Source organism: Betta splendens, chromosome 8, assembly GCF_900634795.4.
Source record: "Betta splendens chromosome 8, fBetSpl5.4, whole genome shotgun sequence".
Taxonomy (NCBI): domain Eukaryota; kingdom Metazoa; phylum Chordata; class Actinopteri; order Anabantiformes; family Osphronemidae; genus Betta; species Betta splendens.
The window spans coordinates 15,026,596-15,050,290 of record NC_040888.2 but is presented as its reverse complement, the minus strand read 5'-3'; the positions used below and the strand labels follow the sequence as shown (position 1 = coordinate 15,050,290).

Here is a 23,695-nt window from a genome sequence, read left to right as displayed (position 1 = left end):
CTTCGGCTGCGTTGGGTTGTTAGTCTTCCTTTCACCTGTACCATATGAAATGTGTTCCTACAAAGTTGATCAGCTGCTTTCAGAATCAGAATCGTTTTTATTCCCCAGGTTTATTTTTATTTACAAAAAAAATCCCATACGGCTTGCAACAACTTGCTGCATTAATGAGTCGGAGATCTACTGAGTCCTGGCGTATATAATATTCTCTACAAGTTAGCAGTGGTAGTCTGCCAGACTTGTGTGAAATACCATAAGAAGAGCGTTTAAAAAAAGTCAAGTGAAAGGTTTTGGCGTCCCACAGGCTTTGTAGATGCAGCTGATCACGCTGTCCGATCTCCCATGGAGTTTTTCTTTGTCTCGGAGCTAAAGTATTTTACACCTATTGACCGAGTGGAGACAATATGTTAATGTCTCTGTGCCAATACGTAGTAGGGGATGGGGTTTGAAGTTTGCTTTTGGAACTGAATCAGCATCAGACGCTGCAAGTCGCGCGAAGCGAGTTCTAAATCCACTGTGTTGCCTGTGTAATAAAAAAAACATTGTTTTTCTGCAGATATTGTGGTAAATGTCATTACGGTAAAGTATAATAATGCAGCTTCAGTTTAAAGGACACATTGACTATGTCTTACTGTTTTAACTGTTGAACTTGACCAACTTAAAAGTGGTCAAAGTGGTTTATGCTAAAGAGCAGGAGTTATTTTCGTTTTCATTCAGTAAAAAACATTAACATTTATCGTGCATAATAAGCACACGAAAAAAACAAACAAGCTGCTGCATTAATGCGTTGTTGATCTGCTGAGTCCTGACGTTCTGACGCGCCATAGAGAAAGATTTAATACAATGTATTTATTTATATTAAATAAAATCCTCTTACAGATTTTATGTGAACGTCCATAAGAACTGCGTTTAAAAGCGGTGAAGTAAAAGTTTTTTTATGTCAGGAATATAAGAAAAAGGACCTTTGGTTTTAGAAGCAAGATGTTGTCTAATTAGTAGGGGATCAGATCAGGGGACTCTGTCGGTGTGCGCACTCAGCTGATTCATTCCGCCTCCAGACAGGCTCCTGCAGCGACATGTTTGGGGTCATTGTCCTGGAAAAACCTATGCCGTGTTTAATACACTTTCTAATATATGGACCCACTGTGCGTTAGATTATGGACTCCTCGAAAAACTGTCTATCCATAATCCCCTCGAAAATAATCATCGGTCCTGGTCCCCACCTAGAAATCATTCCCCAAACGTGGAGTTTAAGGGGATGTTTAGGTCGCGGTTTGGAAACCAAGAGTCCTTTCTTTGCAAAGCTCATTCTGGCAAAATGCTCCAATGCCACAGTCGATTCGTTTTTCCCCGAAACGAGAAAACGGGAAACAGCTTTGAATCCATTAATGTGTCTGGTTTTGAAAACACCGTTTTCAGCTCGTTTATTCGTTTTTAACACGCTGCTTTGAATAAATGCCGTTTGTCCTTTTTAAACGAGATGCTGGGGGGTTCTCGTTACAATACGAAGTTACTGGACTTACTGGGAGCGTGTCCAGACACGTTAACAGGTCCTCCGGGTTTAAAACGTTCTGAAACGACGTGTTTTCTCGTCTTCCCAGCTTTTATTCTGGAGGGGAAAATCAAACCGTTAAAACGTACACTACCCGACACTTAAACACGAGGGCATACTGTATAAAGACAGCAGCGACATCAGCAACTGACAACAAACACTAGCGCGTATTGACAACTTGATCCAAGTCATCTGCCTATGAATAAGTGGCTCCTCAGCACCATCGTTGAAACGTCACATCACTGTCTGCTTTAGACAGTGATGTGACGTTCCAACGATGGTGGAACTTAGCTTTTGGTGACGCCACTTCCCCGATTCTCTTGTTGCCTGCATTTGACAAGCATACATTTCCGGTTAAGCTCTACCTGGACACATCATCTGTCATTCGGGCTCTTACGTTTCATTCAAAATCAGAGCAAACTATAGGTCATTATAGAATAAATTTTTCGTTCTGTTTTTTTCTCAAAACGAAAAATCAGCTTTAAATCCAACTCCGTGCGTTGTGTCGAAAAAACAACACTTGAATTCCGTTAATTAATATTACGAGCTGAAACGAAAACGTTTGTTTTGTATTTTTTCCTCATGATCAACAAACCAGAAGACGAGTACAGATATACATATAAAATACATTTATAACACAGATTGATGAATAAATATAGATTCCTATTTTATGTTATTATACTTATATTATTCTATTGGATTGGCTGGAGGATGGACTGTGTCTCTCGGCTGGCCTGGAAACTGTAAAAACATTAGCAGCTTCGGCAATTGACAACAAACACTAGCGCACTAGCGAGCAAAGACGCATAATAATCTATAATATTTAAAAATGAACTACTCTACATTTAATGATACAATACCATGACATCGTTTTTTGTGCTTAATGTGCAGACACAGATACAAATGAACAGTCGGACCTCACATCTTTGCGCCACCTGGTGGTTAACACGAGACTAGCACCCTGATTTTTTTCAGATGGCTGCAGGATTAAAAATCCTTATCAGGGACGCACCCGTGGCGCGCTGGCGACGCGCACGTACTGCGGTAAAAAAGGTGGTCGCTTTGAAGTGCTACGACTGTAAATGACATGTATCAGTGTTTACACAAACAAGATTATATGTGATGCTGCACATATCATAAACGTGGAGGCCAAGTGGCCCAGCTCTGGTCATGACTCATGAATATATCGTGATTCAACCCTAAGTAACAGACTGCACTGTGGTAAGTACATGTATGTCCTATACACTTATTTTAATGCATATGCTACACATTCACAGGAGCACTTCTATGCAGCACTAATGTAATGTGAACTTTCTTCTAGGAGAGATTGACAGCTTTCTGCTGGAGATAGGGGTTAATGCCAGCCCACACTACTGACCTCTCACCCAGAACCTGAAGCAGGACCCCAGCAGCGGTTTAATGTGGCCCTGCAGAACAAAAGGCCAGGTGGAAATGACCATGGGCCTGTTGAAAGCACGTCTTCAGTGCCTATATCACCTCAGGGTAACACCTGAGAGGCCTGTGACATTATTGTGGCATGTGTTGTTCTCCACAATATTGCAATTATTAGAGGGGAGCAACAGCCTGCCCTACAAATACAAGACCCTGAGGAAGACTCCATCCATCATGGTAATCTGCGGAGTGGATGGACAGTCAGAGATGTGATTTGCTGTGATGTCTTAATCAGCCATCACCACCACCAACACCAATAAAAGAAACTGAATAAATGCAAATCATAATTTATTTGGTTTTCTTCATTTCCTACAAATACAAAGGGCAATTATTAGAATTTATGATTCTTCCAATAATTCATACAATTTACCTTTAACTATACACTTACCTCCAGCTTTTTTTTGAGAATTTCAATTTCTAGATCTGTCTTTACAATCTGGCGGTCCAAGTATAACATTTCCTTGAGATTTAGTTTATACAACTCCTTAACTGGTAACTGAAAATACAAATGATTTAGAGTTACATGACATAGTTCCTCATTAATCTTACAGAATTGAACTCTGGCATTTACTGAACATCACTGAACTGTGTGCATCTGTGCAGCAGAATGTGATGGACCCTCCTCCTGCTGTTCTTCCACACTCTGGGGCAGAGGGGAGATAATAATGTCACTATACTTGGAGATCAAGTTACATCATTTAGGCTACGCAACACAAACATCAGAAATCATGTGAAACTGTATTAATATTACACTTTATAATACTGCTTTCAAGCGTTTTCTGTTTAAATTTTTTATTGCACATTTGTTAAAACTAGATGGGTGTACTGTCTTTTTTCCTAATTCTTAGTGACGTTACAGTGCAAAGCGTATGGGATTTTTTTGTAAATAAAAATAATTAAATAAATGGAATATAAAACGGAAACGTTTCAAGCGTTTTCTGTTTATATTTTGTAAATAAAAATAAACCCGGTGAATAAAAACGATTCTGATTCTGAAAGCAGCTGATCAACTTCGTAGGAACACATTTCATATGGTACAGGTGAAAGGGACACTAACAACCCAACGCAGCCGAGGCTGTAGCAGCAGAGAAACGCAGATCTTTGTCCTGCGTGTTGATGCGCGTTCCCCTTCCCCCAGTGTCACCGCTCTGGGACGTGGATGGCCACGCCCACTTTCATTCACCAGACGGACATGAAAGAGGAAATAACGAAATAAACAGCTGGTTAACTTTGTAGGAACATGGCTGTAGCTCTGCAATGACTTTATGTGGTACAGGGGAAAGGAGTAATAACCAAATAAACGGAATATAAAACGGAAACGCGTTCAAGCGTTTTCTGTTCACCCAAACTAGATGTTTGTACTGTCATCTTTTCAGTAATTTTTAGCATTTGCATGTTGTTGTATATGAATAACGAAATTACGTTTGACAAAACTGTGAAGAGTTCCGTGTCTACATGAAAGCGGGCAGAACAACGTCCGTCTATGACTCACTGCCGAAAGCGGCTGGTGAAACATGGCTGTAGCTCTGCAATGACTTATTATGTGGTACTGGTGAAAGGGGAAATAACGAAATAAATGGAATATAAAACCGAAACGCTTTCAAGCGTTTTTTTGGTTTATAATATATTTTTAATTGCACATTTGTTAAAACTAGATGGGTGAGCGGTGTACTGTCGTCTTTTCTGCAATTTTTAGTAACGTTACAGTGAAATAATGTGTGAACTTTATTTAGTTTTTTTGTAAATAAGCAAAGCAGCAAAACTGTTTTATTGTCTTGTTAATGTTTTTTATTGCTTCCTTCGGTGAGACCGCAACAATGACACTCGTCCTTTCACGTTGTAAATCCAAGCACATAGCGGTGGAACATTGTAACAGTGGATGTCACTCATAGACTCATAGGAACATGAGTAGGAACCCTGCTCTGCCTTGCAGGCAGCAGCAGGGTCAGCGAGCCCATGCGTCCCACCCCACAGAGAGCTCGGTGATGGCCCTCTTTACGTAACAAAAGCGGCTCTTGGCAGGGTGCCAGCTGGAGCGTGGCGGACAAGTGAACACCCAGCCGTAGTTAGGGGTATATGTAAAGGTGTACGTCCCTTAGTAGTTCTAGTGTTAATGTTAATCATAGCTTCTTGTTGGGTCGTGCATTTGGGGTCTCCCCCTCTCCTGTGTTCCCTGCGACCTGGTCTGCCGGTTGCGGCCAGGTGTCTGTGTTAGGGATTACACAGAGAGCTGTGTGCTGGAAGCACGTCGGCCGTGGTGCCTGAAGCCTCCATCAGTGTGAGCGCGTTCTCCTCCCGGCTCCGTGAGAGCCGTAGTTCTCCCCGCTTGGAGCGGGTGCTGTCACCGTCTCTCTCCACCGCATCTCCTCTCCTGCCCAGGGTCTCGTCAAGCCCCGTCGGTTCCGAACCGACGGGGCTTCCGAACCTTCCGAACAGGTTCCCTGTCAAACCCTGCCAGTTCGGAACCGACGGGGCGAGTTCGTAACAGAACACACCAGCCAAACCAGATCCCAGCCAACCCATAGTTTGTGTTTAGTTCGTGTTTGTTTTAGGTTAGCTAGTCAGCTAAGTGTTAGCCTGTGTTAGCTTGTCTGTGTCTCGTATTCGTGCTTTTGTTTTCCTGCTCTGTGTTTTGTTTTGTTTTGCACCGGAGTGTCCCCATGGCTTCGGCTGCTTCAGAGCAGATCAGCCCTCGCGTCTGGGGGCTGTTTTTTGTTAATGTCGGGGCTGTGTGCATCTCGCCGGCTCCCTGGGACCGGCTGTACGGATTAAATCGATTGAACGATTTAATTGAAGGCGTGCCGCAGTTCCACGCAATTCCGGGAGTTCCGGAGTTGGTCACGTGGTTCCCCACGCTTCGGAAGGAGTTGGCTGCCCAGCTGGCCGGATGCTTGCCATCACAGCGGGATCCAGCACTGCAGTCTGGATTTTTGGCAGCGGCCAGAACAGCGGTGGAGTATTTTAATTCAGTGGCGCCAACAGACTCTCACCCAGCAGCAGTATCTGCCGTAGCTTCGCCCACGGCTCCCGTCACTCAAATGGAGACCGTGCCCGGAGCTGTTTGTCTCTCTCCATCCGAGGCTCGGAGTATACGGAGGGAGCTGAAGGGACAGTGTAAGGGAACGGTGGATTTAAAACGGACTATTAAGGAACTTACCTCATCGGAGGTGGATTTTATTATGGCTGCTGAAAGGACAGAGAACATTGTAGCAACTTCCTGTTGGCCTGCTGCAGCACGAGTAAGCTCACCTGTTCCAGCACCTCGTCTGGCCTGCAAGGCTGGCGTTAGGGTGGGTTTGCTTCGTGGGTTCCCAATGGCAGCATCACGTCATGTTCCTGTCGCCAACCATGTTTGACCTCTGAGGGTCCTTGGTGGTCGTCCGGAGGAGGCCACGTCTGTTCCTGGTGGTGGTCCGGAGGAGGCCACGTCCGTCTGTTCCTGGTGGTCCGGAGGAGGCCACGTTCAGCCTTGGTGGTCTGGAGGATGCCACGTCGGTTCCCGGAGGTCCGTAGCTGCGTGCTTCCCTGCAGCCCGGCGAAGGTCCGGAGCTGCGTGCTTCCCTGCAGCCCGGCGGAGGTCCGAAGCTGCGTACTCGTCTCGTGGACTGGTGGCCTCGCCTTCGCTGTCGACAGCTGCCACGGTGGCGCTGCCTCCTACGCCGTCGGCCGCCACGGGGGTCTCAGCGTCTGAGGGTCAGACGCTTCCGGCCGCGTCGAGCCCCTGGAGGGGTCATGTTTTGTGGGCGGCCGCCCAGAGGTCGCACAGTCAGTCTGGGGACAGTTAAACTGCCTACTCCTCTGCAGCGGTGGCTGGAGAAGGTTCGTCGCCGGCCTTGAAAGGCAGTGGACTTTTATAGTCATTTAAAGGACTTTTAGAGCACGGAGGTGCTGACTGGCCCCAGCAGGACGCTGGGGAGGAACTGTTTTGCCGCCGCGGGGATGGGAGTGACCCTGCGATGGACTTTGAAATGGGCTACTGTTTTGTTGGGGAGGGGTTGTGTTGTACCCGCCTCCTGTGTTTTTCCCCTCCGCCCACCCGGGTGTGGTGTTTTTCGTTGGCGACTGTCTGGAAGCCAGCCGTTCTGTGACATTCAGCCTCCGTGCCGCTAGAGGCACTCCTGGGACTTTTGGTGTGTTTGTGTGTTGTGTTTTCATTTCCTGTTTAATTAGTTGACTCACCTGTTTTGGTTTGTATTTAAGGGCTGTCCTTTTGTTAAGACACCGCTGGTGTGTACAAGGTTGTAGCTGGATGCTACACCAAGTTACGTTTCAAGAGAGGAGAGTTTAGGGAGTGATGTTCCTTGGTTTCTTTTAATGTCCTGTCACCACGTAAGGTTTGTGAGTGTCTTATGTTTCATGTTTAGAATGTTTGACATGTTTGACAGTGCTGTTGTTCAGGTGTTAGTTGTCCTGCGTTATGTATTGTGTTCATGTTTAGGTACTTTACCCATAGTTTTGGAGCGTTTAGTATTACTAGTGAGTTTAGGTTATTAGGCCTCTCATTCCCCTGTGCATTATGTTTACAACATGTTAAACACGCTCTGCAAAACTGTTTGGCATAGGAATTAAACCCATGTGTGAAAAAGTGCTGTTCCACCATTCTCATCATCCCCCCTGTAGCGACGTGGCAATGCCCATGGCTCAACATAGCAACGGTGTGGAACAGGTTTCGTGGTAAAATCGGTTTGGAATCTACTTTGTAAATTCCATCAATTAAAGCTGCGCCCAGCTTAATCCATCATTTCTGTTCAGAAGTCGGTGATTGGCATTGCATATCCTTAATCACCTGGATGTCTAAAGGTTCTTTAGGACTTTGTGAAATAGCTGTTAAGGTCAAAACACCATGTTTGCCTTCTGCAGCCTCTTTAGCTATTTTGTCAGCAAAAGCATTGCCCTGTGAAACAGGGTCTTTCCGTTTGGTGTGTGCAGCGCATTTGCACACAGCAATAGACTTAGGTAATAACACGGCTTGTAGCAAGTCTCTCAACAAATCCGCATGCTCCGCTGGCCTGCCAGTAGAGGTCATCATCCCTCTACGGGCCCATTGAGCTGCGAAATAGTGGAGTGTGGAAAATGCATACTGGCTGTCAGTATAAATTTAGTGTGTTACACTGCTTGATGGTGATATGTGACTATGACATAAGTGTTGAGAAAATCGAAAGGTGTCGTGTAGGTGACAGGAGGGACATCTTGGTCTGCGTCAACAGCATGTCTACAGCATGTGGTACTAGCAGCTCAAGGGTGTGAAACAACACCACTTCCGCTGAGCAGTGCACTGCAAAGGCAGGTGCACACACTGCTCGTACACAGGATGGTAAAGTGCATGCAACAGGGTCTAAACGTTTGGAATAATAAGCTACAGGCTTGTAGCGGCCTCCTGTTTGCTGGGCCAACGTAGAAGTCATGAAATGGCCTTTACAATCAACTGTTTGAACAAACAGTTTTGAATAGTCTGCTAAACTCAATACTGTAGCACCAGTAAAAGCATTCACTTTTAGCAAAGTGAATGCTTCTTTAGTTTCTGGAGTCCACTCTATTTTCTGTTTCATGGACATGGGTTGGGAGTAGATCACATCTAACAACGGTTGTGTTATTTGTACATAGCTTGGCAACCATAGTCTGCAGTAGTTGCATAACCCTAGAAACTGCATCATCTGCTGTTTTGTTTGTAGTTTAGGAGCATTTAAAATAGACGCTTTTCTGTCGACCGTCAAACTGCGACCGCAAGGTGACAGTTCATGTCCTAAAAAGGTCACTGTCTGTTTGACCCACTGCAACTTCGAGAGCGAAGCTTTGTTTCCCGTCTTTGCTAAATGACGAAACAATGCAAGTGCAGCAATGTTGTTGTTTTGCTTAGTATCAGAAGCAATTAAAATGTCATCCACGTAGACCAACAACTGACTGTGGTCTGGCATTTCAAAGTCTGTAAGACAATTCTGTATTTCTGTAGAAAAGATGGTTGGGCTGTCACAATATCCCTGTGGTAACCTGGTGTAGGTGTATTTCTTTCCCTGATAAGTGAACCCAAACCATCTCTGTGATATTTTAGCTAATGGTATGGAAAAGAATGCATTGTTCAGATCCACAACTGTGAACCATTGCTTATCTGGTTTTAGCTGGTTAAGTAATGTGTGGGGATCGGGCACACACGGAGCACGGCTCTCAACTGCTTGGTTCACTGCTCTTAGATCTTGAACCATTCTCCATACCCCTGATTCTGCTTTCTTAACAGGAAATATCTGAGTGTTACACTGAGCATCTGGGGATTCTATAATAATGCCTGCTTTTATCATATCATCGATGACTGGTTTAATACCGGTTAATGCATCTGGTTTCAATGGATATTGACGTATGCGGGGACGGTAATCAGTTTTAGCTTTAATCACCACTGGTGTGGCAGTGGTCATTAACCCTACATCTGCTTTCCCTTTTCGACCATAAAGAATCTGGAACCTGTGATAAAAAGGGATCAAGCAGTGTGCATGAAGCAAGTCATTCTCCCGCCTCATGTGGGACATCCAAATAGACACGGGGTGAGGTAGTTACCACCCATCCTAAAGGTCTCGTATAGATGGAGCGTGTCGGTTTGTCAATCAGCCAACCATCCCCGATGTCCTTCCAACAGGGGATTTGTGCTGCGCTAAAGACTAAGTCCCCGATGTCATTCCACTTTTTCAATGTAGCTTTCTTTTCCAGACACAGTAGAACCCTGCACTTGGAAAAGTTCAAGTGCCTGCTCGGTGAGCTGAACTGCACACCCTGTCATGCCCTCTTGGTCAGTGTACATGGCATTTAGAGTCACGCTCTGGGGGCCCAAATTAAAAATCTGGCTGTCATAATCAAAGTCTGGTTATAACAATATCTTAAGGTAATGTGAAACTTCTCTAAAGACTGAGGTGTAAAGGGTCCCTTCTGACACTGGATAGCTAGGGACAATAATAATCTAATTTCTAGTAGTAATGTGGTTCTTCAATGCTATGTAACGATAGGGTCAGTATTTCTTCACCCTTGCCTATAGCAACCATACCTTTGAAAGTGGGGACAATAGAGATTTTAAATTGTGTCATCAAATCACGACCTAGCAGGTTTACAGAACACTTTGGACACAGCAACACTTTAGCATGCTCAGACTCCCCAGTCTTGGGGTCAGTGAACAAAATTGGCTTTGAAAAAAATATCTTTGGTCACCAGTCCACTGGCTGATTTAACAAAAATGAACCGGGAAGAACTCTGGAGTCCGGGAATCTGATCTCTCAACACAGTTTTGTCAGCTCCTAAATCGCACAAAAAAGTAAGTCGCGTACCGTTAAGAAGGAAATCTCTAGTGGGGAGCTGGTCAGCTGATGTAAATAAAAAGGAGTCTACCGACTGTGTGAGGTTCAGTGTCTCTGTATCATCACCCGCTGGTTTTACCAGTGAATTATTTAAATCTAGTCAGCTCATGTGTGGATTTCGTGGGGGTGGTCTGTTAAACTCTTTCGGAGTTCTAAAGACTTTGTCGGGGTGGCTAGGTCTACGGGGGCACTGTCTGGCGTAGTGCCCTGGCTGGCCCCAGATGAAGCATCTGCCTATTGTTCAAGGGCGCATCGAACCTGAGCGTGACATGACTGGGCTGGAGTCTGAGCGGCTGAACGACTGTGCTGGAGCTTGGACTGGAGCCTGAGCGGGGCACGACGGGAGTGGAGCCTAGGCGGGGCATGACTGGACTGTAGCCTGAGCGGGGCATGACTGGACTGGAGCCTGAGGGGGGCATGACTGGACTGGAGCCTGAGCGGGGCATGACTGGACAGGAGCACAAACAACAAAAAAAAGGAAACCCGAACTGGGAATTTACTTTGGAGCCGGCTGGGTCCAATTCTGGCCAGATTGTTCTGTCAGAACGTTGTAGGTGACGGACCCACATGCACAGCACGAAACAGGCTTGGATGTTGATGAGAAGGGATTTATTCCTGAAAGGCAGGGTCAAAGTCAGGCAAGGTCATTCACAAGTAAGCAACAGTGTATAATACAGTGGGTCAGGCAGGCTCGGTATCGTGGACAGACAGAGTTCATTAACGTGCGGGTCAATATAACAGTACCGTTCAGGAAGAGACAAAACTCGTGGTCAGAATAGCCTACAGGGTAGTTACCAGATGGGCTTGGTGGGCTTGGTAGACACGGCAGACAAAGCAGACAAGGAGTAGGCAGACACCACTCACGATGGTCGAAAAACAAGGTTCTGGTACAAGAGGCTAGGAAAATACAGGGGCGCTGGAAAGTGGTGGAATGCACACAAACAATCTGGCAACTGGCTGGTGTGTGAGGTGGAGACTAAATAGCAAGGTTGATTGCTGATTATTGTCAGGGTATGTAAAGAGGACCGGTGGTGACAGGGAAAACAGCTGTGACGTGAACAAAACAGGAAGTCCTTCAAACAAAACAGGAAGCTGGAGCAAAACATGAGTGAAAACAAAATCCTTTCAAAATAAAACCCGGGACATGACAAGAACCAGACCGAACTGTGACAAATGGGAGACAATATGTAATCATCATTAATTGGAATAACTACAGTTAATTGGTTGTTTTAAGGAAAACATGAAGAATAGTAATGTGCTGTATTACATGTGATGTACTTTATATTTTCTATCAGTAAATATTTTCAAACATACACTGTAAATTCCATAATTTTTTTAATTTACTTTGTTTCCTTAAGGCATTAATCCTAATATCATCTCCATTGCTCATTAGAGCGAGTGTCTCCGCAGTGATTGCAACACTCTTACAGTAACTATCGCCAGAATCGCGCGCCTCGAATATAGCGACGGTTCATTTGAACATGGAAAAGCAAACAGCTAATCATTTGACTGAGTTCTGTACCAGCTGTTTTTTCTGGTTTGTCCTTGGTCTTCTGAGGCTAGGGTCGACTGCTGCTTGCTTGAACTAACTAGTTGTAGTTTTTGAGCCCATGGCAAACCATCTGCTGAAGTGTCTTACGGGAGGAATGATGAATTCTCTGCATTGAAATTATTCAATTCAATTCAATTTTATTTATATAGCGCCAAATCACAACAAAATTATCTCAAGGTACTTTACAAAGTAAGGTTTAAGACAGTATATTAGTCCTATTAGTCTTGGTTCCAAGGACATATATATAGTATCATCTGCGTAAAAATGAAAGTTAATAGAATGCTTTCTAATAATCTCACCTAGAGGAGACATGTATAGGCTAAACAAAATTGGACCAAGCACAGAACCCTGTGATACTCCATAGCTAATCCTTGTGCATGTGGAGAATTTATCATTAACATGAACAAACTGGAATCTGTTCAACAAATAGGATTTAAACCATCCCAATGCTGTTCCATTAATCCCGATTCTATGTTCTAGTGTCTGTAATAGAATGTTATGATCAAATCAAATGCAGCACTAAGCTCTAACAGGACAAGGACAGAAACTAGACCATTGTCCGAAGCTAATAGAAGATCATCAATGACTCTAACCAGAGCTGTTTCTGTGCTATGATGTTTTCTAAATCCTGAAAATCAGTCATACAGGTTATTCCCACTCAGGTGGTAGGATAATTGTTTAGCCACGATTTTTTCAAGAATCTTAGAAATAAAGGGTCAATTTAAAATGGGCCTATAGCCAGCTAGTTCTCCAGGGTCCAGGTTTGGTTTTTTCAATAGAGGTTTGACCACAGCCACCTTAAAAGCCTGTGGTACATAGCCTAAATGTAAAGATTGGTTGATTTGATTTAATATGGACGAGCTGATTAAAGGTAGAACTTAATTGGTTCAATCCCAACCAGTAATCTGGTTGGGATTGAATCTAAAAGACAAGTGGACGACTTGGAAGAGTTAATTATTGAGGTTAACTCCATATGAGTTATGGGAAAGAAGCTGTCTAGGTAAAACAGAGGATTTGGTATATTTAAAGTTGATGGATCTAGACAGTGCTTTCTGTCATTTGGAAGAAGTCGCTGCTGAATGTTTTTTCTAATGGTGATAATTTTAATGGTAAAGTAGTTCATAGAGTCATTGCTGCTGAGATTTAAGGGGATAGTACACTCAACACAGCTATGACTCTTAGTCAGCCTGGCTACAGTGCTGAAAAGAAACCTGGAGTTGTTTTTATTTTCTTCAATTAGGGAGGAATAATATGTTTTTCTAGCAGCACAAAGTGCTTTTTTATATTTTATTAGACCTCTCCTTCCATGCAATGCAATTTACATTTATTTTGTTGGAACGCCACTGTCTTTCTAGTTGTCTGGTCCTGTGCTTTAGGCTGCGGATCTCTAAGTTATACCACGCAGCTAACCTCCTCTAATTCACAGTCTTCTTCTTCAGAGGAGCCACTGTGTCTAACATTGTACGTAGAGAAGCTGCAGCATCATCTACAAGACAGTCAACCTGTTCATAAGGATTAAGGTGACTGTTCTCCTCTGTGTATCTACAAGACATTGAGGCAAAAGATGATGGAATCATCTTCTTGAATCTGGCATCAGCATTGTCAGATAAACATCTGCTATAGTAACATTTCTTTCCAGCTATTGTAAGGTCAATTATGCTAAATTCAAAAGTAAATAAGAAATGGTCAGACAACAGAGGGTTTTGGGGAAGAACTATTAAATTATCAATTTCAACCCCATATGTCAGGACAAGATCGAGGGTATGGATAAAACGATGAGTGGGTTCATTTACCTGCTGTGTAAAACCAATAGTGTCTATTAAGGAGTTAAAAGCAGTGCTGAGACAGTTACTGTCAACATCAACATGAATGTTAAAGTCTCCCACTACAATGACTTTATCTGTGTTAAGAACTAAGTCAGATAAGAATTCAGAGAATTCAGTTAAGAACTCTTAATATGGAGCAGGAGGACGGTAAACAATACAAAACACAACTGGCTTCTGAGTTTTAGAGTCTGGGTGAGAAAGGCTCAGAGTGAGACTCTCAAATGAGTTCTAACTATGGTTAGGTTTAGGAGTAATTAATAAATCTGATTTATAAATTGCTGCTACTCCTGCACCTCTACCTGTACTTCTTGGAACATGATAGTTGATGTGACACTTTGGAGTCGACTCATTTAAGGTAACATACTGTAGTCATCCTGCTGCAGCCAGGTTTCAGTGAGACAGAACAGATCTATGTGATGGTCACTTATCAAGTCATTTATTAACAAGAATTTAGATTAGAGAGATCTGATATTTAATAAACCACACTTTATTAACTTACTGTTATTTTGTTCTGTAAGAGGAACTGTTTTGATGTTCATTGAATTCTGATAAGTTACTCCTCTTTGATTTGTTTGTGACTTGTATAGTTTAGCTGGTCGCGGCTGTAGAGAACATGCAGAGAGGCGTGTAAGACTGCGACTCTGCGTCCTGGGCTCCACTCTGAGTTGTCACGGAGTGGGGAGACTAAGCAACATGGCCATGTTACTAGAAAGCAGAGAGGCTCCATTCAACATGGGATGAACGTCTAATCAGCCCAGGTTTTCCTCAAAAAGTGCTCCAATTAGCCACAAAGCCCACATCGTTTGCAGGTCACCACCTAGACAACCAGCGGTGGAGCGATGACAGCCGGCTACACATGTCATCGCTGGTCACATTGGGGAGGGGTCCAGAGAAAACTACGGAGTCCGACATTGTTTTGGCGAACGAACACACCGGCTCAATGTTAGTTTTAGTGACTTCCGATTGGCGTAACCGGGCGTCATTAGCTCCTGCGTGTATTACGATCTTAGCGTACTTACGCTTATCCTTAGACAGGAGCTTTAAGATAAGACTCAATGTCGCCCGCTCTGGCCCCAGGCAAACACTTAACTACAGTCGTAGCACTTCAATGTGTCAGCCTTTACGGCAATCTGTTTGCATTTTCAGCGCGGTATCACCAGGTTTTTAGCGCAGTGGAGCTGTGTTGCTTCTATTTGGCCTATAGGTGGCGATCAGCCCCCACACTGGCCTTTATGAGGCTGTCTTATACTTATGTTATATAGGCCCATGTAGAGCCACGTCACAACGCCTCCGTGGTGTGATGGTTTGTTTATTGTCAACAGCCTTGATGTGTCAATTTTTTACCCCGGGTTCGTATCCCGGTGGAAGCAGAAGTTGTAATTACTGAACATTTTTATATTTTGGCATACAAGAAAATAACAAATGATTAATAGGGCTGGCTGCCTGTATTATTTAGCAGAGCTACAGCCATGTTCCCAAGAGGTTCACCAGCCGCTTTCGGCAGTGAGTCATAGACGGACGTTGTTCTGCCCGCTTTCATGTAGACACGGAACTCTTCACAGTTTTTTTAAACGTAGATTTTGTTAATTTCGTTATTCATTTACAACAACATGCAAATGCTAAAAATTTTCTGAAAAGATGACAGTACATACATCAAGTTTGGGTGAACAGAAAACGCTTGAAAGCGTTTATTTCGTTATTACTCATTTCACCTGTACCACATAATAAGTCATTGCAGAGCTACAGCCATGTTCCTACAAAGTTAACCAGCTGTTTCTTTCGTTATTCCCTCTTTCATGTCCGTCTGTTGAATGAAAGTGGGCGTGGCCATCCACGTCCCAGAGCGGGGACACTGGGGGAAGGGGAAACACACATCAACACGCAGGACAAAGATCTGCGTTTCTCTGCTGCTACAGCCTCGGCTGCGTTGGGTTGTTAGTGTCCCTTTCAGCTGTACCACATGAAATGTGTTCCTACAAAGTTGATCAGCCGCTTTCAGAATCAGAATCGTTTTTATTCCCCAGGTTTGAACAGGGCAAACATTATTTTTATTTGTTTAAAAAATCCCATACGGTTTGCACTGTAAAGTCACCAAAAATTACGAAAAAACGACAGTACAGTTTTAATAAATGTGCATTAAAAATATAAACAGAAAACGCTTGAAAGCGTTTCCGTTTTATATTTCCGTTTCTTTCGTTATTTTCCCTTTCACCTGTACCACATAAAGTCATTGCAGAGCTACAGCCATGTTCCCAAGAGGTTTACCAGCCGCTTTCAGCGGTGACAAACGCATGGACGTTGTTCTGCCCGATTTCATGTAGACACAAAACTTATCAAAGTAAAAGAGAGCTCAGTGCAGCATTTGCAATTACAACAGGCTGAAGGAGGGAAACACAGGTCTTTGACCTGTATGTTGATGCGCCCAGCCCCCACAGTCAGCGCTTACCTTTGCTACGGGACTGATAGCCCCGCCCACTTTTATTTATCAGACACATATGAAAGTGGGAATAACGAAATAAACGGAATGTAAAGTAAAATGCTTTCAAGAGTTTTGTCTACATCAAAGCGGGCAAATCACATGTGAACGTTTTAATTTTTTTTGTAAATAAAAATAATGTTTGCCCTGTTCAAACCTGGGGAATAAAAACGATTCTGATTCTGAAAGCTGATCAACTTCGTAGGAACACATTTTATATGGTACAGGTGAAAGGAACACTAACAACCCAACGCAGCCAAGGCTGTAGCAGGCAGAGAAACAATTTATTTATTTTTATTATATGATATTCTTTACAACTTAGCAGTGGTAGTCTGACAGACCTGTGGAGACAATATGTTAATGTCTCTGTGCCAATACGTAGTAGGGGGTGGGTTTTGAAGTTTGCTTTGCAACTGAATCAACATCAGACGCCGTAACTTGCGCGGAGCGAGTTCCAAATCCACTGTGTTGCCTGTGTAATAAAACATTGTTTTTCTGCAGATATTGTGGTAAATGTCATTACGGTAAAGTATAATAATGCAGCTTCCGTTTAAAGGGCACATTGCCTATGTCTTAGTGTTTTAACTGTTTAATTGCACCAAATCGTTGAAACCAAATGAGAAAACGGAAAGCGGCTTTAAATCTTTTCAGCTCGTTTTTTCGTTTTTAACACGCTGCTTTGAATAAATGCCGTTTGTTTCTTTTTAATCGAGAAACGGAAAACCGTCTGTGTATGTTCCAACTGTTTGATTTGTCCCCCAGAATAAAATCTTTTTTCCACAAAACGAGAAAACGGAAAACGGCTTTAAATCTAATTCCAGGTCTAGTTTTGAAAACACTGTTTTCAGCTCGTTTATTTGGTTTTAACACGGTGCTGTGATTAAATTCCGTTTTTCGCTTATATCAAGAAAAATAAGGAAGCGGATGTTCTTTGTATTTTATTTTCTGGACAATTTACCTAGAAAACAGCTTGATTTATTCTAGAGGGGGAAATCAAACGTAGAACGCACCCAGACCCGACACAGTACTTACACACGAGGACATACTGTATAAAGACAGCAGCGAGATCAGCATTTGACCACAAACACTAGCGAGCATTGACAACTTGATCCAAGTCATCTGCCTATGAATAAGTTGCTCCTCAGCACCATCGTTGGAACGTCACATCACTGTCTGCTTCAGACGGTGACGCCACTTCCCCGATTCTCTCGTTGCCTGCATTATCACATGCATACATTTCTGGTTAAGCTCTACCTGGACACATCATCTGTCATTCGGGCTTTTCATTCAGAGTCAGAGCAAACTATAGGTCATTGCGATCGGAGTAAATTTTAAGAGTTTGGTTAAACTTAAACGCTGCTATAACGAGAGAACGACTTAGTTTTTCGTTCTCTGTTTTTTTCTCAAAACGAAAAATCAGCTTTAAATCCAACTCCGTGCCTTGTGTCGAAAAAACAACAACACTTGAATTCCGTTTGTCGCTCATATAAAGAGAGGACGAAACGAAACAAATCCAGTTTGTTTTGTATTTTTTCCTCATGATCAACAAACCAGAAGACGAGTACAAATATGCATATAAAATACATTTAAACACAGATTGATGAATAAATATAGATTCCTATTTTATGTTATTATACTTATATTATTCTATTGGATTGGCTGGAGGAGGGACTTTGTCTCTCGGCTGGCCTGAAAACTGTGTAAAAACATCAGCAGCTTCGGCAATTGACAACAAACACTAGCCCACACTAGCGAGCAAAGACGCATAATAGTCTATACTATTTATAATAATAAATTTATAAAAAAAAATTAAATATAATATAAAATGAACTACTATACATTTAATGATACAATACCATGACATCGTTTTTTGTGCTTAATGTGCAGACACAGATAGAAGTGAACAGTTGGACCTCACATCTTTGCACCACCTGGTGGTTACAACGAGACTAGCACCCTGATTTTTTTCAGCTTGCTGCAGGATTAAAAATCCTTAGTCGGGGACGCATCCGTGGCGCGCTGGCGACGCGCACGTACTGGGGTAAAAAAGGTGGTCGCTTTGAAGTGCTACGACTGTATGACCGCTGGATTCTCTAACTTCCCGTTTCGGACTATGGAGTCACCAATGATCAGAGTGGGTTTCTCAGCGGGTGTGTCGCTGAGTGGGGAAAATCTGTTTGAAACGTGAAGCGGTTGGTGGTGAACCATGGGCGCCTGCCTAAAGCTACGTTTCTTACGAGCCGTGACCCAGTCGTTGCCCAGCTGCCTGGGACCTGCCGGGGGACTGGTAGCAGCTAAGCTAGGAGGCTCCGCACCGGCTAAAGGGACCTGGCTAGCTGGCCTGTTTTCTAAAGTGCAAAGCCGAGACTCTAAGTTTAACAACCTTGACTCCAACCCTGCAACTAGCGTACACCTATTACAGATACCATTACCATCACTAAAGGAGGCAGAGGATAAGCTAAACATAAGACACACCGAGCACCGAACAGAGCTAGAGGGAGAGGAAAAGAGGGAAGCCATAGTAGGAAAGTAAGCTAGGAGCTACGCTAGCAGAGAAAACACTTAGATAACAGTGAAAATTAGCAGGACGTTTAATGAGTAGGAAAAGCATTCTACATATGAAAGAGTAGGTGAAGAGTTTGCACACTGATTAAACTGTTTTTTGTTTTTTTTGCAGTGTAAAAGTACATTTATTGTTAACATTTAATGCCAGTGTATGTTACAGTCACAAGCTACAATGACTTTATGTGCTAAGAAACAAAGCAGACAGAACTGAAGAGCTAAGAACTGAATCAGAAAGAGATTCTGAAAATTCACTAACCCAAAGAATATAGGAGGATGATAGCCAAGAACAAACACAGCTGGTATTTCGGTGTCAGAGTCACTTGTTGCAAGTGGTTTAGACTTTGGTTTACTGTAAAAGAAGAATTCACAGATGTGAAAAGATTCTGGTGGGTGTTGCTGGAGTATGATGCTATGGTACTCTCTTTTAGCATGTCTTGATTTTAGAAAACATGTACAGTGAGCAAAAAAGCATAAAAGCATTGCTGTGTCACCATTTATTTATTTAAGAAATTATATAATTTATTGGCCAAATATTATGGAAATAACTAATAATAAATAATAAATAATAATAATAAATTTACTGTAGAGTAGTACAGGTTGCTGTAAATCGAGTGCTTCAAATTGTGGCTGAAATTTAGAATTTTTTCAATGATTAACGCTCAAAACATAAACACAGCAAACTGTTCAGGGTCTCATAAACCTATATTTTTTCTCCCCTCCCCCTCTCTGTTTTTCTATTCCATCCAGACCATGCAAGCAGCCCGATGCCCAACAGATGAGCTGTCACTGACTAATTGTGCCGTGGTGAGCGAGAAGGATCTGCAGTCAGGACAGTGAGTAGTCTGTTTTTTCGCCTGTTCGCCATTTCTCTACAAGCATTTTTTTCATCTATGCAAAGATTAATCGATCCTCCAGCCTTGAAGCGAACATCATTAGTAAAGAAGGTCACACAATCATTGTGTGATCAGTATGTGATGAAACAATTAAAAGTGCTGGGATTTGATATGATATGGATGATTCAGTACTTGATATGGTTTTATCAAAGCTTTTCGTACAGATACAAAATCTATTAGTTCTCAGTCTAGAAACAAATGTTCTCAAGTCCTTAAAACTGTTTCTAACAATCAATGTAAACCTTTTTCTAATCTGGTTCCAGATCCGTGAATAATAAGGAGACAGTGAGTTAAAATCCAAAACTGTACTTACAGTATCTTGGTGTAAGATACCTGTATACCTTATACACATCGATAGACCTGGTGCGTCTCATAGTGTTTAAACCTGTGAACTCAGTTTATCTTACTAACTTTTTGCTACCATGGCAACCACAGCCTTACAGTATCCTGAACATTCAGTGGTAGAAAGCTGGTCCTGCAGTAGGATGTTCTTAACAGTGACACATGAAGGCCACGCAGGCACAGTACAAAACAGAGGTGTTAGTTTGACGTCAGTGTTGATTATTGCAAAAAAAATCTAATTAATGGAGAATGCTTTACAGGTGTACCATCAAGGCAACAACTCCTAGTAAATATCCATCTATATACAATCTGAACCCCTCATGCATTGGTGCAGGGGTGCTGGACCCAGCCCCAGTGTGTGGTACACCCTGGACTATGACAGGGTCACACATACAAACAGACAACCATTCAAAGTCAGTATTACCTTAGTAATACCTCGAAATGAAAACTAGAAATTAGAAAATAATTAGTAAACGAAGTGAATAATCCAGTAGCTTAACTTAACTTATTACACAGTTCTTCAGAAATGATTCTGTAAAATATTGCAATTAAACTATGCTGCACTGCCTTGAAACACTGCTGCAAAGAATGGGTGGGAGGCATGATATCATTCATCACTGTGATTCTAAATGTCTAACATTGTCCAACTTCTCTGTTTGATTCAGACCACAGCCTCAGCAGATCCTCTGCACCTATCATCCAGACAGATTGAAATAGCTTCATTACCGCAATCATAATAAAAATAGCTGTTTAAGCTATTAAGTATGGTTGCAAAAATAGTGTTGAGCTGAGTTCCATTGAAAGTTTCTATGTGGTCTTCTGATCACTGAGACAATTAGATGATAAAACCAACTGTCTGTATCCCTGCAGACACGTGACTGTGAAGACAACGCCCAACCACAAGTGTGTGTTTACAGTAAAGACCCACCACACTGTTGTACCTGGAACTATTGCGTTTAGTCTGCCACAGGTACAGGTACACACACACACACACACACACACACACACACACACACACACACACACACACACACACACACACACACACACACACAGTCTAATGCAGTCTCATATTTTTCTTTCCATTTACTCCATAGAGGAAGTGGGCGGGTCTCTCCATTGGGCAGGAGGTAGAAGGTACAACATACAAAACTGTAGTTTTCTCATTATTGAATAACTAATAAACTTTAACAAATGAAAAGATGATCACTGATTATTTACCTGTTTTTTATTATGTGTGAATAACTTACACAGCTTAGTTTAATTTGAACAATGCTCTTGCTCATGCTTTCATTGAGGTCCTGAAATTGTTTTACAATTTGATGACGCTTTGGACAGATTAATCTCATTTGTCACCAAATGTTCTTCAGGCCCTTCCTCGTTAGCATCACATCCAGCCTTACATTATGTTAAGGCTGTCACAGCCATCAATTTGACCTATTTTAGGTTCTTTTTGTTTTTAAGAAGAAGAAGAAAGTTTAACAAAAGTTTGTAGGTTTTTTTCTAATGTAAATAATATGGGTTTATTGAATTTAAAAATCACATTATTCTGTTAATAAGCAGATTTGATACACCATTATAAATGGTTCTGGTCCTATCATTGTCTAGTCAAATTTAGTGTTGGGGAAAGGTGGAATCTTTGTCTGTTTCCTCAGTATCCAACTACAACTTTGACAAGTCTAAGCAGTGCATCGGTGCAATGACAATAGAAATTGACTTCCTGCAAAAGAAGAGCACTGATTCGTCTCCCTATGACTCGGACAAGATGGCTGCTGAGTTTATCCAACAGTTCAACAACCAGTCTTTCTCTGTCACCCAGCAGGTTTGGACACATACACTACAATGCACATAATGTACAGAAAATTTATTTTGTTCTCTTGCTTGTTGATATTGCACTGTAGTAGGTTGTTTATTCCTATGTCTCACTTTCTCTCTCTGTCTGTCATTTCTCAGCTAGTGTTTAGCTTCTGTGATAAGCTCTTTGGCCTAATGGTAAAAGACATCGAAGCTATGGACGCCAGCATCCTCAAAGGGGAACCAGCCACTGGAAAGAAACAGCAGAAGGTAACTGGTTGATTGAACATTGAGATTTGTCATCACATGATAAATACAGCTTCACATAGTGTCACCCCTAAACAGCCTCTTTCAAGTTCCCTTCGCTTGTTGTCTTTAAAAGTCCTGGTGTGATGATGAAGTAAAAATAAAAATCCTACAGTAATCTAGTAAAACCAGGTTTGTTCCTGAATGACCTGTGTAATTCTGATGATTTTGTGATTAATTATGTCACCTGTTGGGGTTTTATTGAATGTTCCATACAAGGACATTACACCTCTTCATAATTTAATTAAAACCCCCATGCAGTTCCAAGGGCAGGCCGTTCGATGTGATGCTTGTGTTTACACCAGCATATGCTGCATATCACCCAAAAGATTAGACTCTCCTCTTTCCGACCGTTTAAACCATTTGAGCTCTGGTGGATTGAAGAACAGCTTTCATTTCAATCTCTCAGTGTGTTCAGGCTTGATTTCCAAAGAACGAGAAGGGGCTAATAAAAAGTCAGTATGAAATGTATTTGCTTTTAAGGGTTGAAACTGTCTTGATATAATTTGGAGTAGTCAAGTCGCTCATAATAAGAAAAGATCCATTCTGATATTTAGTTAAACACAGTGTTTTGCAATTTATCAGTCCTGTGCTATGTTCAGGTAAGCACATTGGAAGGATGCTTCCTAAGCATCAGTTAATTATGTAGTGGCCTAAACAATATCACTACTTGATGGTATGGTCAGGATCCACTGCAGTGATGTGACATTAGACCAAAAACCGAGAAGATTAAGTATGGAAATTTGAATGATGCCAATGAATATAGAATAAATATACTGTTTTTTTTTAAATAGATGAAAAACAGATTGTGGCTCTTCTCTCTGGCAGATTGACATCGGACTAATGGTCGGAAACAGTCAAGTGATTTTTGAGAAGGCAGAGAATTCTTCCCTTACGCTTGTTGGTATGTTTGTCCTTTGTCCCTTCTTCACTGAGCTGATATTTTTTCCAACGCTGTCCAAACTTAAAGTTTGTGTCTAAGCTTTTTTAGAAACACTTACTTGTTTTGTCCACTAGATAGAACTAAGAACACAGTAAACTTGTCTTCGTCTACTAAGCAAATGTCCAGTAATGACATTTTAAGTTTTTTTTTTTTAAGCTTATTTTTGCTGAACAAATTTCTTCAAAAAATATTATACAACTCTTTCACTCTGTGTTTCTATAGTATGTTAGCACTTTTCAAAAGTGTTTTTGCGATTTACCTCTGCTGTAACATAACAGGTAAGGCAAAGACAAAGGAGGCTCGGCAGACAATTATCAACCCAGACTGGAACTTTGAGAAGATGGGAATTGGAGGACTGGACAAAGAATTCTCTGACATATTCCGCAGAGCTTTTGCATCTCGAGTGTTTCCTCCAGACATTGTGGAGCAAATGGGTGAGTCAACGTTCATTCTTTACAAGCAAATAGCTTAAATTATTTTACCTTGCCAGTAATTTTGTGCAGTATGTACCTTATTTCCCGCACAAAACAGCGTTAGGGTAAGGGTTAGGGGTTAGGGTTTTTCAGTCACTCAGTTAAACACATAGACAATTACAGTATGATGATGCATTTTATTTACTGGAGTCTTCTGCCTCTGTGTTTTTGTCTTTTTTCATGTTTTCCA

At 42.2% G+C, this 23,695-nt stretch overlaps 1 protein-coding gene across 2 annotated transcripts in view; it reads left to right on the top strand.

The window, feature by feature from the left end:
- The window catches only part of nsfa (N-ethylmaleimide-sensitive factor a), a 63,815-nt gene that overhangs the window by 31,620 nt on the left and 8,500 nt on the right, over window positions 1-23,695 (top strand). For both annotated transcript variants that reach the window (XM_029159365.3, XM_055510677.1), the window contains exons 2-8: window positions 19,502-19,587; window positions 20,860-20,959; window positions 21,087-21,126; window positions 21,645-21,811; window positions 21,943-22,053; window positions 22,918-22,993; window positions 23,311-23,466. In XM_029159365.3, coding sequence (XP_029015198.1) covers window positions 19,502-19,587; window positions 20,860-20,959; window positions 21,087-21,126; window positions 21,645-21,811; window positions 21,943-22,053; window positions 22,918-22,993; window positions 23,311-23,466 — 736 coding nt within the window. The remainder of the gene's footprint in view (window positions 1-19,501; window positions 19,588-20,859; window positions 20,960-21,086; window positions 21,127-21,644; window positions 21,812-21,942; window positions 22,054-22,917; window positions 22,994-23,310; window positions 23,467-23,695) is intronic.